The 16,882-nt window shown below is 37.3% G+C and overlaps 2 protein-coding genes across 2 annotated transcripts in view; both read right to left on the reverse strand.

The window, feature by feature from the left end:
- Positions 1-755: 755 nt before the first annotated feature.
- On the reverse strand, positions 756-2,846 carry LOC127622014 (splicing factor 3B subunit 6-like). Its single transcript, XM_052095868.1, has 4 exons — positions 2,633-2,846; positions 1,735-1,853; positions 1,392-1,530; positions 756-1,070 (listed from the first exon to the last, which is right to left on the reverse strand). Exons 1-4 carry the CDS (start codon positions 2,660-2,662, stop codon positions 981-983), a joined length of 378 nt encoding a protein of 125 aa, XP_051951828.1. The 5' UTR covers positions 2,663-2,846; the 3' UTR covers positions 756-980.
- Positions 2,847-3,664: 818 nt separating this feature from the next.
- Positions 3,665-16,882, reverse strand: part of LOC127622013 (visinin-like protein 1) — a 48,765-nt gene continuing 35,547 nt past the window's right edge. The window contains exons 3-4 of the mRNA XM_052095867.1: positions 6,041-6,256; positions 3,665-5,356 (exon numbers count right to left, since the gene is read on the reverse strand). Of these exons, the coding sequence (XP_051951827.1) occupies positions 5,159-5,356; positions 6,041-6,256 (414 nt within the window). The 3' untranslated portion in view covers positions 3,665-5,158. The remainder of the gene's footprint in view (positions 5,357-6,040; positions 6,257-16,882) is intronic.

Below are 16,882 nucleotides of genomic sequence, written 5' to 3' on the forward strand. Positions count from 1 at the left end.
GTCCAGTAATAGTTTTAGCGAACAACGATTAACAATTTTATGGAAAACAAAAGACTTATATAATCGTAAACTGAGCTGCTGCGGAGAAAATAAAAGTATCTAGATTTCAGGAAAGTGGCTTTGGCGCCTCATCCTCGCGCTCATGGCTGATTGGCTCAATCAAGGTCAGATGGAAGATCGTTTAAAAAATGGAGGCAACATTCAATGCCGTTCCTAATCAAACACAAGATATAGAATGTTTTATGCATCCAATTAATGTAGGATATATAGATTTGTTTAATCACTACACATTTTCTACAATATTTCTTTCCCCGAAAAGGGTAATAACTGCTAAAACATTTTTTTGCCATTGTGCTTAATAAGAGATTTATTTTCCATGGTATTTAACAGCTGCAACCACATGGCTGAGACTATTTCATTTAGCTCTTAAGGTAGCCTATCTGAAGATTTATATTTGGGACATTTTAATTTCTCTTAATCTCTACATTAAATTTGAATTAAAAAGCATATGCTGGTATGGAATGGCAGTTGCTCTGAGAGTGTGTGCTATCTTCAAATAAAGTCATGCCTTGTTTTTTTTTAAGGTTTTCACTGTAGTTATGTTTTAGATAAAGACTGTAAAATATTCACCAGTTCATGATGTTCATTCTATAGTCCAAAAAAAAAGTTTAATTGATTTTTCAACTCTAGAATTGTGAAACTGATATAGCTACACCTGTATAATAAAGATTTGCAGATAAGACACCAAGCACTTGTTTTAAAAAAGAAAAGCATTCATTTAATACAACAAATTTTGACAAACAAATGGCATATCTCTTGTATTCAATATTAACATAAAACAAAAATTAGGTCAACATCTATGAATATTCTTCAGGTCAAAAAATGAGCACTTTCAACAGGTATTTCAAAAAGATTGTTACTTAAAGATCTAATGTGAATATGTCATGGTGGAAGGCAGGAAAACAAAATATCTTTGCCAACTATTTTGGTGGGTCTGTGTTTATTCCATATTTTTCTTTGAGAAGTTTCAGCTGCTCCTCCTTTTTCTTTGTGTCCATTTTTTGGAAAGCCTTGAAATAGGGGAAAAAAAGAGAGGTAATATTTAACTTTTGACTCACATTTTTTTGATCACACAAAAATTTTAAGTTTGACAGCCGCTGGTCAATGTCTAATGGCATTTTATGCACAACATCTCCATTTGGTTCACAGAAAAACCACAGGTTTGTAACCACCTGAGGGTGAGTAAATTTACAAATCTAAATATAGATTTAAAAATATACAGTTTATGTGAAACTATTCTTCTAGCATACATTGTATCATTATAATACACATACCAATCCTGATAAAGTCAATAAATATCTGTGCACAAAGGCAACAGAATTTGAACTCACCCTGTTTGCGTTATAGTACAATACAACCAAGTATCTGTTGCAGACGTTGAATCCAGAAAGATGGTCGCAGGCATTTTTGGCATCAAAGATGTCCTCATATACAACATAAGCAGTTCCTCTTGACTCTGGTGTGTTTCCACTAATAGAACAACATAAAAGAACAAAAATAAACTGAATCAATTATCAACTTAATCAAATAATACATACAAATTTGAAAGTTGTCAGCTTGAAAATATTCATCAGGAAGAACATCATTAAAGACTCTAAACTGTTATGTGCAGTGTTGCTTTTGCGCAAAAGAGTCTACTAAGAACATAAGTAAAAAGAATAAAAAAATACTTACACTCTGATTTGACGAATTGGCCCATACTTCCCAAAGATGTCATACATTTCCTCTGCAGTGATCTTGTATGGAAGGTTACGTATGTACAATATCCTGTTCACCTCTGGAGGTAAACGAATCTGAAAATTGCCAACACGATCAAAACTTTAGGATATTACAATTAATCAAATGCAAATCACAGAAACAATATCCATTGAATGTATGAGTTTCTGGTAACACTTTATAATAAAGTTATTTCGTTAACATTAGTTAATGCATTATGAACTAAACATTTTATAAACAATATGTGTTTTACAGCATTTAATAATCTTTGCTAATGTTGGTTAATAAATATGCAATTGTTCATTGTTAGTTCATAGTGCATTAACTAAACGTTTGATTTAACAAATTAATTGTTGAAATTAATATGAACCACGATTAATACATGCTAAAAAAAATACGGTTCATTGTTAGTGTATGTTAACTAATGTAACCTTAATGTAAAGTGTTACCTCTTTTCTTTAGCAATTAGGAATTATAAGTTTGAACTTAAGGCATACGCTTGGAATCGGATATCATTAATAATGCCAAATATTTATTTTACTAAACAAGTATGATATAGATTTAATTACTAGACATATTAATATAATGTCACATGTTGCGCATTAAGAGATACACGAATCTGGCAGATCTTAACATACTTAATAACAACGACAAAAATCAGGGACTCCATTTCAACATATCAATAGTACTAACTATTTTTGTTTGTTAAGTATTTGCCTTAACAAACAAAATGATTTCGTTTGTCCGGGAATAACAACAAACATCAATCTTCTATGCACGAGCTAGCTATTTTGAGACAACCGCCATTATGAACTGCTATCAATGCTATGAACATTAGCACCAGAACTGTACTTACATTCGCTCGTTTAGCTGCTTGCATCGCCATGGCTGTATCTTTTTTTTTTATTGGAATATAATCAAATTTAGCGAATATAGGAAATTAAACTGAATTATGAAGAAACTATTATAATTCCCCGTTATAATATAGAACAGCTAGCATAAACGAAGTAGTTGTTTGCTAGCTGCGCACTTTCTAATGTTTGATAGCGCAGTGTGATGGCGTATTTCCGGGATGATGCCGTCAGAGCTGGTAAGACCAGAGCTCTTCTAGCAACTGCCAACAAATTTAGCATCGCAATGCCAACAAATTTAGCATCGCAATGCCGTCTACTGGTGATGAGACAATAGGCCGTTTTTTAATGGATGTCTATGGAAGAGATCCTTCAGTCTGCTGTATAAACTTTTTTTGTGAGGAAACAGTTAATTACTTAATGAATTAACCACTTCTCCGCTAGTATTCAACGTGTTTTACACACACACAAATACACGCAAAAATAATACTTTTTGAATTAACTACGTGTAGAGCGAAGAGGCGGACCATTTTGCGACAGAAAGGTGTCAGTTAACGGCTCTCCCCTTTCGTTTGTATGGTATCCGCAAACGGTGATTTACTGTCGTAACACACTTGTTGACCGTTACGCTCATAGATATATGTTTATGTTTACGCTCTCTACTATAATAAAATCGCGGAGATTATCTGGTAGGGCTGCGTCATGGAATTAAAATGCTATTCAGTACACTTCATCGTTCCTAATTTTTATTTACATTGCGGAAATCTATGTCTGACTGAACATTACAACGTCACAAAGCTGAAGGACTTTTGTTCGAAGAACTCTACTGCCATCTTGCAGGCGTTTTGTGTTTATGATTTATATATATATATATATATATATATATTATACAATACTTTGTATTGGTACAAAGTCCATGACGTCTCCACCTAAGCTATAAAATAAATAAGCTGTACAGTATAATAAAATGTCTCTCGGGGAAGACAGGTTTTCATATGTAGAATTTGAAATCAAACTCTGACATTGAGGAAGCATCCCATATACTCTTTTATTAGTTTAAACCACAACACAAGGAATAGTGCAGCCATTGCATTAGGGGCATAATACATGCAACATGTACAAAATAACTCTTCAATTGGAAAAGGTTGCCATTGCATGAATTTGGTGTGGTGGCTAGGTAAACATAATAATGGCAAACTTTATGTTTGTGTAAAGCTCTTAACACTGGCAGAATGCAGTCTTAAATGGAGCACAGTAGTGTGCTTATTTAGAAATGGAGTAGATGCTCAAAATGTGCAGTTGGTGCAAATGTCTGGATTCAAAGAGTGATATTTTTAGCCCAGTCTGAGCCCTAGAACGCACACCCTCAGCTGAAGTCCTCCTTTAAGAGCAGCACGTAAAAAAGTATTAAGTTAAATTTGGAGTTCAAAAATAATTTTTTTTGAGGCATGATCATTATTTTAATTATTTTAAACCTATTGACACAACAAAACATTATGTTTATCAATTAATTCCTTGCTTGGGCCCCACATAAATCAGTAAATTGATATGCAACGGATTTGAACTGAACTGCAAAGCTTGTAGTTTTAATATGGGAATACATTTTTATGACTAGCATAATATTGCGACCATGAGTATGAATGTATACTATGGTCTATTTAAAAATTACTTGTGCTCAAACAGTGTCTTAGTAATAGGTTTGTTCTCAGAGATTTCAGTCAGCCACATTCATTCCCCCTTATGTGAAGTACATGCTAGACATAGAAGGGGAATACCTAACCACAGCCTCAATGGATCACAAATGCATGTCCAGTGTGACAAAACCAGTTGTTTTTTCCATCCAGTTCTGTTGTACATGTCAATTTCAATAGTTTATTTTGAAACGAGGCTTGTAAGCATTATTTATGCAGGATGCAAATGAGGGAAGTACTCTTTAGGCAAACCTAATGGCATGCAAATTAACTACAAGTATATTCACCAACAGTACAAACACATTAGGAGGGAAAAGGTTGATGGATAAGAGTTTTATCTTTTTGTCCATCCAGACAAGCGGGTAAATCTGAAAAAGTTATGATTATCAGAAGAATTGTCTGGTTGACAGTACTCAGTATATGGTACACATAGTGAGCTTCAGTAAACTTGAACAATAAATAGTAGCTTAATTCAATACAGCACATCAATGATGTGCAAGCTCCAGTGGATTCAGACTGTATAGAAGGTACTTTTCACTCTTTTCACATTTTGGCAGTTAACTCGATATATATGTATATTAATATTCATATAATTCTATTTGTGCATGGCATAGTCTGTATGTGTATGTTTTTGCCATGTATTCATGTGTGTGTGAAGTTTTTTGTGCATATGTGAAATTTGTCAGCAAAGAACATTCTCATGCATACGAGTGTTTCAAACACAGGAAGCGAAGTCATTGAAAGGTAGTCCAAGCAATTTTTTTTTTTTTCAGTGGAAATAGCTGCAAACTGAATGGAACAATAATCATTTGTGCAGTCTCTGGCTCTTTTCTGAGATGCTCATTTTTGCAGGTCACACTGCAGAAGTAATACAATGGACGGGTCGCTCTTTGCTGCTTCTTTGAACTCTTCCAATGTGATCTGGTCGTCGTTATTCTTATCCATCTTACTGAAGATTTTGTCTACTCGTTGCTCGGGCGTCAGACCATCCTCATTCATCTTCATCATGATAACTGTCCCCACCATCTTATAAATTGCCTTCAGATGGAAACAAAATAGAACATTTTCGACTACAATTAGGGCTGCCAATTGATTAAAATTTTAATTGAATTGTTTACATGATATGCTGAATAATTAATTAATAATTCAAAGACACATTGTTGTGACAGACAAGTAAATAACTGAATATACATGACAAAAAGTGGTTTTATAAGTTAATTCTTTGTTTTCATTCCATATCAATGAACACAAGCACCATTGGCCTGCAGTTCACATCAATCTCTCATTGAGCAAATTATAAAAACAGTACGCATTCTTGCATTCAGAATAGCTGGATGAAGCACAACAAAAAGAAACAGAGTGCAACTACTACTAACTTGACAGTACGTGTTTAAACTATAAGCTGTATAAACAGCAAGATGCAGCTTCTATATACACTTTTTGTCATTTATACTCAATGCTTTACTTACCTTCTACAATAGTGTCTTAAATTATTTTCATTATGGGGCTTTTCTCAACAAATATCGTTAATTAATTAAGTTTAACTGGAAATTTCATTGTGAATGCAGTCCGTTTTACAGCATTATCTGTTGATTGTCAATTGATAGATATTAAATCTGATTATTCAGTAATAACTACTAAGTTGTCAGTTCATTGGGAAAAAAGATTTTTAATTATCTCTCATAGCTGTAAGTAAAAATGAGAACAGACTGAATCATGTACCTCTATGATCTCAAGCATCTCAACTCGTGTGATTTTGCCGTCTCCATCCAGGTCATACATGTTGAATGCCCAGTTGAGTTTCTGTTCAAAGCTGCCTCGTGATGTTATGGACAGCGCACAGATGAACTCCCTGAAGTCGATGGTGCCGTCTCCATTCTTGTCAAAGGTTCTGAAAGCGTGCTGAGCAAACTTTGAGGCATCACCATAGGGGAAAAACTGAAAAAGAGGCGAAACAATACACTTAATCAATACTGTTATTTATGTCGGTCAGGGATGCTTGTGTTCACATCTTGTCAGATTAATCTCAATATATATATAGAGAGAGAGAGAGAGAGAGATATAATAATTATTTTTTGTATGTCAAATGCCGCTGTCTAAAATTTTTGCTTTTATATTCAAACTAATATCTATTTTATCTGTAGGTTCTTTATGAAGGAGACATTAGTGGGGAATTGTGCATGTGTTAACTAAAGCCGTCAATGCCCAATGTAGTGCCTCCCTCGATGCAGAAGAGTGCTGCAGTGCGGATGTGAGATTGGCTGTCGGTTTGCGTGCATCAGCCAGTACAGCAGCCTCAAAGGGTAGTTCCTCTTTGAAGGGGGCATAATTCCCTTTACAATACTGTTAACCTCTCAGTGACAAGGGGCAAAATTGACATTCACCCATTCCCAATTCAGTCCTTACTTTTACAGTTAAAGTACTATTTGTTTCCTATTGTTCCCAAAACACCACCAATCTAATGAGCAACAGAGGGAGGTAATGTGTTTTTATGCTGACATCAAGCTGCAGAGATTCAATGAAAGTGAGGATTTACAGGCACCACTGAATGAAGATAAAATTAATACTGTTTAATAAGCCAATTGTGGAGCAGTGTGAATCCAAATCTTATGTTTGACAGTTATGAAAATCAAGAGCTGCAATCTTACACTTGATATTTGAGAACCCCCAAAACATAAAAAAAAAAAAAAAATGTTGCTAAATTCTGAATACAGTGGGGTTCAAAAGTCTGTGTCCACTTGTAAAAAATATTTCTATTTAGCATTTTTGTTATTTTATGCAATTAAATGTTCCAAAGAGCATCTTGTGGGCTTCAGTGGAAAATCTGACCTTTTTTTTTTCTTTTTTTACCATGGAACAAGACACACATTTTCTAATTTTATTAGTGACCTTGAAATAGTGCACAATCTTAAATATTTCTTATTCTTTGTACGTCATTTTCCAGGTGTCACATTTATAATTTATTTGAGGAGAAACCTGTTCTGGCAGTTCCGGCTCATTTGGTGCCCTTGGTGAGGTAAGACATGATCAAAGGGGGTTTGGGGAAACACTTTAGCAACTTAGAAGTTATTTACATAAGTGTGAGATGTGTTAGTCTAATGGTACCTGGGTTTGAATCCCAATCTAACATTTATTTTTAACAAACCAACCAAAATTGCAACTGGTGATGATAGCCTATGTTCACAATGCATTTTCATTTTATGGAAAAGAGCAGCTGTGACATTTTAATAAGAATAATTCATTTTATTCCACTGGGGGAAGTCAAAAAGTTTGAGGGTGAGGGTGTATAGATGACAGAATTTTCAGTGTAAAGCAAATGATCTGTGAAATGTGCAACCAGATTGAAATGACCAAACTGAAACATGTAAATTCAGACCAAGGGACTTCAACCTCTTTTCGGTTACGGAACCATTGATGGATAGAGAAATGGAGCATGGACCCCTGTTAGACATTGTTTAAAAATAGTTGCATTTTAAGCCTGGCCTATAACGTGTATAGTACCATATTAAACTATTTACTTTGTTATAATGCTTAAATTGCAAAGCCATTAAAAAAACATTATTGATGTGACTCATATACTTGTATGTTACATTTAAATTTTACTTTAAAATACATTTTATTTACAATACAATTTAATGTGGAAAATGAAAATATTGTCATATTTTCACTTAAATTACTTTAAGACTGACAGAACACTGCAGTATCGCCACAGACCCCTAGGGGTCATGGAACCTCTGTTGAAGATCCTTTTTTAGACAATGTGATTTCTGCTGCAGTGATGACAAATGCTCCTTTTTAGCTACAACAACTGTGCAACTAAATTAGTAAAGATATATATTTTTTGAAGTTGTGTTCAAAATCCACTTAAAAATTGGTGGGGGTACATCAGTTTGAATGGGCCTAATGATTCTGGGTCCCATTATAAACCCCTGTCAGACTGGCACTGGTGGAGGAAAGAGCTGAGACAGGAAGAAATGTACACTGTGGTGTTCCCTGCACACATGCAAAATGAGTCTCTCATGGGGCTGGTCCTTCTGCTTCATATGGCCTTGCCCTTCACAAAAGTAGAGGAGTTGAAAAAGAAAACAAACAAAGTGCAAGTCATGAAGAACTGGAGATCTGCTGTTGCGCAGCCCCCTCAATCATTTCTTCTGTGCAGATCGGGCAGGTTATGAAATGATTTGTTATTTACATTTTTTTTTTTAATAACTATCTAGGGAAAGTCTGTGTGAAATTCACCATTTTCACATTACATTAATATTTTCTCTTTTCTTTTGATCCAAGCACATCCAAAGGTAGAATTAGATATTTTCTCGTCTACTAAGATCTGTCAGGGGATTTGCTATAACATGAAAATGCCATCTGATCAAGATTCCAATATCTGTTGTTCACTGATGAGTCCATAACAGAGATGAACAGTAATTTCATATAATTCAAGACCATGCTTAATGTCATGCCAGCTTATATATCAGTGTTTTTCATCTCTCCTGACAGTAGACTGGTTTATATTAAATATAGTTATATTAAAGGAATTATTCACCTAAAACAATTATATTCCTTTTTCCGTAAAACACAGAAGGAGATGTTAAGCAGTATGTCTAAGATGCTCCTTTCCATACAAGGAAAGTCTATGGTCATTTATACTGCCAAGCTCCAAAAAAGACAAAAAAGCACCATAGGTATCGTAGGTATCATAAAAGTAGACCAAATGCTTTGTGTTAAACACTTTATGTGTACAGACCAAAATTTAAGCCATTATAAATCTATTAATTACTCATTTAAGCCATTATTGATAATCATCTTCTTCACCAAAGCTCTCAAATCTCATTTGCTGTTGTGTACAGTTGAAAATGGAGCTGCGACAGGTTTGATGTCATTGATACTGAATGTCATTGGTTCTCACATGTTACATGACATTTGTGACCATTCTGAATATACTTGACCACAAATGGGATTTGAGGAAATGGGAAGATTTTCAGTGATTTCTCATGACAAGTAGTAATAATTATCAAAAACATACCATATTTACTCCCATAGAAAAACTAAACAACAATGTTATTATGTTTAACCCCTAACCTTAACATAACCATACTCAAACCATAAACCTAACCATGATTTTGATAGGAAATAACTTTTGTGTACCACGGAAGAAAGCGTATTAAAGGCTATTGACATCCATCAGTCATTTGTATTACATAAATAAATATGGAATGAGTAACAACATTTGTTTACTGATGTTTCCTTTCTTAAAATTAAGCTTCGGATAAGATAGACAATGCTATTGTATGGCTCCAAAAGACATATATTATAGTGCAACTGGTAACTTACAGAAGGGGCAATTCATGAGCTACCTTTATTGTCTCATAATGACCCTGTAGTAAAGACATGTATTTTAAGTCGATTTGGATAAAAGCATTTGCCAAATAAACAAATGTAAATGGTATGGAGAGAAAAATAGAAGGTGAGAGAGACCGTCTGCCCTTGCACAGCTGGTGTATTAAACTGAGGCAAATTTCAGGATCAGCCAAAAGCCCTGCAGACAGACTCCAACCACTTAGTGGGTCCTAAATCCATTGCAATGGCACAAGCTGATGCCACCTCCTGTGCCAGCGCCTGCCCCCTCTGCGTCAGACTGTTCCAACCTGTCATGCTGCTCTTAATGCAGGTCATTTTAAAATCTTGGTATTTTTAATGACCTGAACCCATTAAAAATATCTCATAGCACAGTGGAATCTAAAGCCTCAACATTTAGGACATGCTGTCTGCAAAGTGTAATGAAAGTGAATTATCATTACAAATAATCAGCTTCTTTTCTTTGTCTAATAAATGTGATATAGCACATTCCATGAAAAATTTACAATTTGGTATTCCATTCATTTATTAAAGCAATAGATAGATGCATTATTTTTTGTTTGTTAGCGTGATTGAGAACCTAACATAAAAATAATATTACATGGAATTTTGGCCTGTCCCTACTCAGATATCTTGACCTTCTTGACTCCAACCATTAAAATAAAAACATAAAAATGATCTGTTCCCCACAGTTTGTGCACAACCCTGTTACCACACCATTTTCCTTCTATAAATAAATTTGAAATTAAAAATAACCAAAAAAAAAGACACCAACCCACATCTCAGAATAGCATTCTGAGATGATATTCTTCTCACCAGAATTGTACAGAGCAGTTATCTGTGTTCTCATAGACTTTGTCAGTTCGAAACAATCTGGCCATTCTCTGTTGAACTCTCTCATCAACAAGGCATTTCCATCCACAGAGCTGCCGTCACTGGATGTTTTTTTTTTTTTGGCATCATTCTGAGTACATTTTAGAGAATGTTGTGTGTGACAATCCCAGGAGATTAGTAGTTACAGAAATATTAAAACCAGCCTGTCTGGCACCAACAATCATCCATGCGATTATCTAATCAGCCATTTGTGTGGCAGCAGTGCAGTTCATAAAATCATGCAGATACCAGTCAGGAGCTTCAGTTAATATACACATCAACCATCAGAATGGGGGAAAAAAATTGGCATGATTGTTGGTGACATATGGGCTGGTATGAGTATTTCTGTAACTGCTGATCTCCTGGGATTTTCGCACACAACAGTCTCTAGAGTTTACTCCGAACGGTGCCAAAAACAAAAAACATCCAGTGAGCGGCAGTTCTGTGGATGGAAATGCCTTGTTGATGAGAGAGGTCAACAGAGAATGGCCAGTCTGGTCAGAACTGACAAAGTCTATGGTAACTCAGATAACTGCTCTGGCACGAGGGGGACCTACACAATATTAGGTAGGTGGTTTTAATTTTGTGTGTGTATATATATATATATATATATATATATATATATATATACACACACTCACCTAAAGGATTATTAGGAACACCATACTAATACTGTGTTTGACCCCTGTCGCCTTCAGAACTGCCTTAATTCTACGTGGCATTGATTCAACAAGGTGCTGAAAGCATTCTTTAGAAATGTTGGCCCATATTGATAGGATAGCATCTTGCAGTTGATGGAGATTTGTGGGATGCACATCCAGGGCACGAAGCTCCTGCTCCACCACATCCCAAAGATGCTCTATTGGGTTGAGATCTGGTGACTGTGGGGGCCATTTTAGTACAGTGAACTCATTGTCATGTACAAGAAACCAATTTGAAATGATTCGAGCTTTGTGACATGGTGCATTATCCTGCTGGAAGTAGCCATCAGAGGATGGGTACATGGTGGCCATAAAGGGATGGACATGGTCAGAAACAATGCTCAGGTAGGCCGTGGCATTTAAACGATGCCCAATTGGCACTAAGGGGCCTAAAGTGTGCCAGGAAAACATCCCCACACCATTACACCACCACCACCAGCCTGTACAGTGGTAACAAGGCATGATGGATCCATGTTCTCATTCTGTTTACGCCAAATTCTGACTCTACCATCTGAATGTCTCAACAGAAATCGAGACTCATCAGACCAGGCAACATTTTTCCAGTCTTCAGCTGTCCAATTTTGGTGAGCTCTTGCAAATTGTAGCCTCTTTTTCCTATTTGTAGTGGAGATGAGTGGTACCCGGTGGGGTCTTCTGCTGTTGTAGCCCATCCGCCTCAAGGTTGTGCGTGTTGTGGCTTCACAAATGCTTTGCTGCATACCTCGGTTGTAACACGTGGTTATTTCAGGCAAAGTTGCCCTTCTATCAGCTTGAATCAGTCCATTCTCCTCTGACCTCTAGCATCAACAAGGCATTTTCGCCCACAGGACTGCCGCATACTGGATGTTTTTCCCTTTTCACACCATTCTTTGTAAACCCTAGAAATGGTTGTGCGTGAAAATCCCAGTAACTGAGCAGATTGTGAAATACTCAGACCGGCCCATCTGGCACCAACAACCATGCCACGCTCAAAATTGCTTAAATCACCTTTCTTTCCCATTCTGACATTCAGTTTGGAGTTCAGCAGATTGTCTTGACCAGGACCACACCCCTAAATGCATTGAAGCAACTGCCATGTGATTGGTTGATTAGATAATTGCATTAATGAGAAATTGAACAGGTGTTCCTAATAATCCTTTAGGTGAGTGTATATATATATCTATATATACAGTATATATATACTGTATTAGTTTGAAGGTTAATCACCTTTTTTCACTGACCACTTTGTTTAAAAAGAGGGGGAAAAATACATTTACCCAACCATTTCAACAGTTTCAGGCCTTATTTTGTACGTATTTGGAAACTGCAGTATATTATTCATAAGAGACAAAACTATTGGGTGGTGTCCTTGCGAAGAGAAACAGACTCAGATTCCCCTGCTTGCCATCACCAATGTTAACCAAAAGCACATTCCTATAACATCTGCATGCAAGTCATTATGCAAGCTGTCATCACATAGATATACAGTACCTCCACTGTAAGCAAAGGAGAGCCAGCTGTGGAAGCTCAGTGTTTTGTTCAAATGGGCTGGCTTCTAGAGCACGCTTGACCACAGCAGTGATAATGCACCCAGTGTGGACAGTAATGCCTGTGCTGGAAGACTGTCATAACTTCCAGTAAAATACAGACGCACACACCTAAACATACTACACATTCAGATGCCTACTTTTAGAGACAGTACTAAGATCGTGGGAGCGCTGAGAATGCAGAATGCATGCAAGATTATTGGGGTCTGTTTCACAAAAATATTTGATAAGTATTTGCTCTCATTTTTCTCTCCATCTCATTGCTATCTAAAAGAAAAACTGATAAATAAATGATATCTCATTTGTGATGTATTTTTCATATGGCTGGTTTTCAAAGTCACATTTGACCTGCCCTATGGAGCATAGTATTGGAATGGTTCTTGCAGTGTCATGTGAGTTGTGATACAGAGCGGACTGATGAAGATTTGAGTTTGTTGTGGTTGCACTGTAATGCTTGATGTGATTAGCATGCTTACTGCTCTGAGGCATCACAAAAGTTGTTAGAAAGTTACAAGAAATGGCTGGATTTTAGTCCAGTCATTTCTTCCGTAAGGTATCGGTCACTATGTAACACATCTGCATAATGTCCGCCTAAGGGCTACTTTGGCCCACCCTCAAACAAACATAGTTATAGCAGAGGCCAAGATGAGTTGGGTTAGTGCTGTCACCATGTCGAGAAGATGCTGTTTTCTTCAATGCAAAAGCAAAGCCTCTTTTTTGGACTTCCAAAGACAGACAAATTGAAGTATCAGTGGTTAACATTTATTTTTACCACTATTCCTCAGCAGTACAACCACAACCAATGCTGGAGTTTCAAGACAATCTGGCGCTTCAGGATCACAACCTGTAAGTATACTTGATTATTTGTGTATTTTTAGAGTTCAAATGCAGAGTTTTGTGTTGTATTTATGGGTACACCCAGTGCACAGCTGTAGGCTCCTACTAACCTGCTAGCTAATGTTATTGTGTTGAAATAGTTTTGCTAATCTGCTGTAGGCCCAATTTTACCTACAATTGTGTAGAATTAAGAAGATTATTTGCCATTCTTACTATCATGAATAGTGATCAAGTGTGGAGAGTTTAAAAACAGTAATTTTATGTCTGCAATCCACGGTAGTGCTCGGCTAACTATTTTTTTCAATTGCTGCTATTTTTTCAATTACATTGTATCAATTACAATGTTATTGATTTGGTAAGGGTTTACTATTCAGCTGTGGGCCGGATTTGACTTAAACTGTATAACAAAATGGTCAATCTCAAGAGTCTTATATAATTATATAATTACAAGCTGTAACGTTACAGCCGCTATCCTTGATAGTCCATGGTTAACTTGCTCATTAACCGTGAGTAAGCCTCTGTTCTCTGTTCATATCTCGTTCGAAAAAAGTTTGGCTACACCCATTCCAGCAAAAGATGATTAACTTAGATGCACTATCTGTCTTTTATTTGAAGCTTTGTCAGGTTCACAATAATCATCAGTGTACTTGTAAGAAAGCTATCTGAGTTTACCACAGTGAAACGTCCTGATCAAGTCATGCTTACGAAGGTGGTTCAGGTCGATCAGCTTGTTCTTCCAAACTTTCAGTATGGTTTCAGTACATGGTTGACCAATCACAAGAGACTTGGCCAGCTGAACAATCAGAGCAGACTGTGCTTTTCAGAAAGGGGGGCTTTAAAGAGACTGGAGGTAAATTAAGCATTTTGGCCAGAGTATGAATAGCGGGGAAAATAAATGTACATCATGAGAAAAATTATGTGTTTTTTTAACATTGAAGCATGTAAACCTATTCTAGTAGACCCCCAAAATAAAAATTTTAACCTGTAAATTAGCAAAATATGGGCTCTTTAATACACAAAAAGCACTACCAATTTCATAATTTTGTAAGCTGTGATATAAGTCTTAATTTCTGATATTATTGCTGCATGCTGTAGCCAGCCCCAACAAAAACAACATGCCTATGAGAAAACCCTTAGGCATTTTCACAGGCAGATAAAAAGGTCTCAAAAATAAAAGGACTAAGTAAGCATCATGTTCTAAGAAGGCAGGTAATGGCACAAACAAATCTGATTTCCCCCTTCCTCTTTGTAACACATGGGTCATAGTTAATCACACTCCCTCCGGACTACTGATTGAATTAGATGGGTAAAATGCCCAAAGGGATAATTGATCATGGCTTGCACTGCCCTTCCATTACTACAAAGGCCCACAGTACCATTATGTAAACACTTTTTATTCTCAACAGCTTACTTTTGATCCATATCGGAATGGGAATAAAAGAAAATTACTCATTTATTTTTGTAAACGGACTAGGTTAAAGGCCAATACAGATAGCAAAAATGCTAAATTAAATTCTCTCAAAATGACAGATGACACAATACACATTTTAATTCACAGCTGAGGACTAAGGTTGGAATTTGTCATGTACAGTGATTTGGGAGCTGAACCTCACAGCCCCAGAATACCACAGTGGATCTGCTTTTGTAAACATTCACATCTAAAATCAAGAACATAATCAAGCATAGTTATACTAATCCTATCTGAGCTGTTATTTCCTTCCATGTTATCTGTTTCAGATACAATTTTTTAACATATTGTTGAATAACTGTTGTGTTGTTTTATAGTTCAATTTGCTCTTTCATTAATATTTACAGAGTGGTTGTAGTTTAATGATTACGACCAGGTCAGTAGCTCAAAGAATGTAGGTTCTGAGACAGCCAGGCACTTATACCCTAGAATGCTCCAGAGGGACTATGAAGTATACTGTATGTATAGGTGGTTCTAAAAAAACCTGTAAAAATGTCCTGGTCATAATTAACCCCAAATCAATAAAAAATGTATATGTAACATTTTTGTCTTAGAAATGTAAGCCTATATTTAGGACTAATACGATTTATTTAGGACAATTGAGCACATTATACCCCAGTTCTCATTACCTTAACACGTCTGGACATTTTACTTTTACTATTCCCATTGTTGTCAAAGATTAATTTCATTACTGTAATACAGATGGTTCCTCTCCGGGAACCATCACCTTATCATGGTGGAGAGGTTTGTGTTCCCTTATGAACCTGAGGGCTGAGTTGTCTTGAGCCAGGTGCTCCTGGTAGGGTCTTCCAAGGCAAAGTTTTCTCAGGTGAGGGGCCAGACTAAGAATGGTTCACAAAGACTCATGGAAATAATGGCAAGAGGAGCAGTTACCCTGCCCGGAAGAAGCCCGGGGCCCCCGTCTGCAGCCAGTCCCAGACAGAGGGCTCATCGGCGAGCGCCTGGTGGCCGGGCTTGCCACGGAGCCCGGCCAGGCACAGCCCAAAGAAGTGACCCATTGGGCCCACCACCCATTGGAGAAACCGCAGGAGTCGGTTGCGCTGCCATATGGGTGGCAGTGAAGGCAGGGGGACTCGACGGACCAGACCGGACATCAAAGGCTAGCTCTGGGGACGTGGAATGTCACCTCGCTGGGGGAAGGAGCCGGAACTAGTGAGGGAGGTGGAGCACTACCAGTTGGATCTGGTGCAGGTTACATTGACGCACATTCTTGGCTCTAGATCCGTAATCATGGATAGGGGATGGACTCTATTCTTTTCTAGAGTTTCCCAGGGTGTGAAGTGACAGGTGGGTGTGGGGATACTCATGGGGGGGGGGGGGGCAACTCTGAATGTTGTCTGTGCATATGCACCGAACAGCAGTTCAGAGTATTTGGCCTTCTTGGAGGCACTGAATGGAGTCCTGAATAGGGCCCCAGTAGGGGACGCCATAGTGATGCTGGGTGACCTCAACACGCATGTGGGAAATGACAGGGACACCTGGAGAGGCGTGATTGGGAGGAACAGCCTCCCCGATCTGAACCCGAGTGGATGTTTGTTGTTAGATTTCTGTGCTAGTCATGGATTATCTATAACAAACACCATGTTCGAACATAAGGATGCTCATAAGTGGTAACAGAGCACCCTAGGGCCGAAGGTCGATGAACGATTTTGTAATCGTGTTGTTGGATCTGAGGCCATATGTTTTGGACACTCGGGTAAAGAGAGGGGTGGAGCTGTCAAACGATCACCATCTGGTGGTGAGTTGGGTCAGGGGGTGGGTAAAGACTCTGGACAGACCTGGGAAG

The sequence above is a fragment of the Xyrauchen texanus genome, chromosome 28, assembly GCF_025860055.1.
Source record: "Xyrauchen texanus isolate HMW12.3.18 chromosome 28, RBS_HiC_50CHRs, whole genome shotgun sequence".
NCBI lineage: Eukaryota > Metazoa > Chordata > Actinopteri > Cypriniformes > Catostomidae > Xyrauchen > Xyrauchen texanus.

Bases quoted from the DNA above. Each gene is read 5' to 3' on its own strand.
- LOC127622014 (XM_052095868.1), bottom strand. From the start codon at position 2,662: ATGGCGATGCAAGCAGCTAAACGAGCGAAT. The intron at 1,531-1,734 runs GTAAGTATTTTT...TTGTTCTATTAG, and splicing joins CCAATTCGTCAAATCAGAGT to TGGAAACACACCAGAGTCAA. The intron at 1,071-1,391 runs GTGAGTTCAAAT...CCCTATTTCAAG, and splicing joins TGTACTATAACGCAAACAGG to GCTTTCCAAAAAATGGACAC.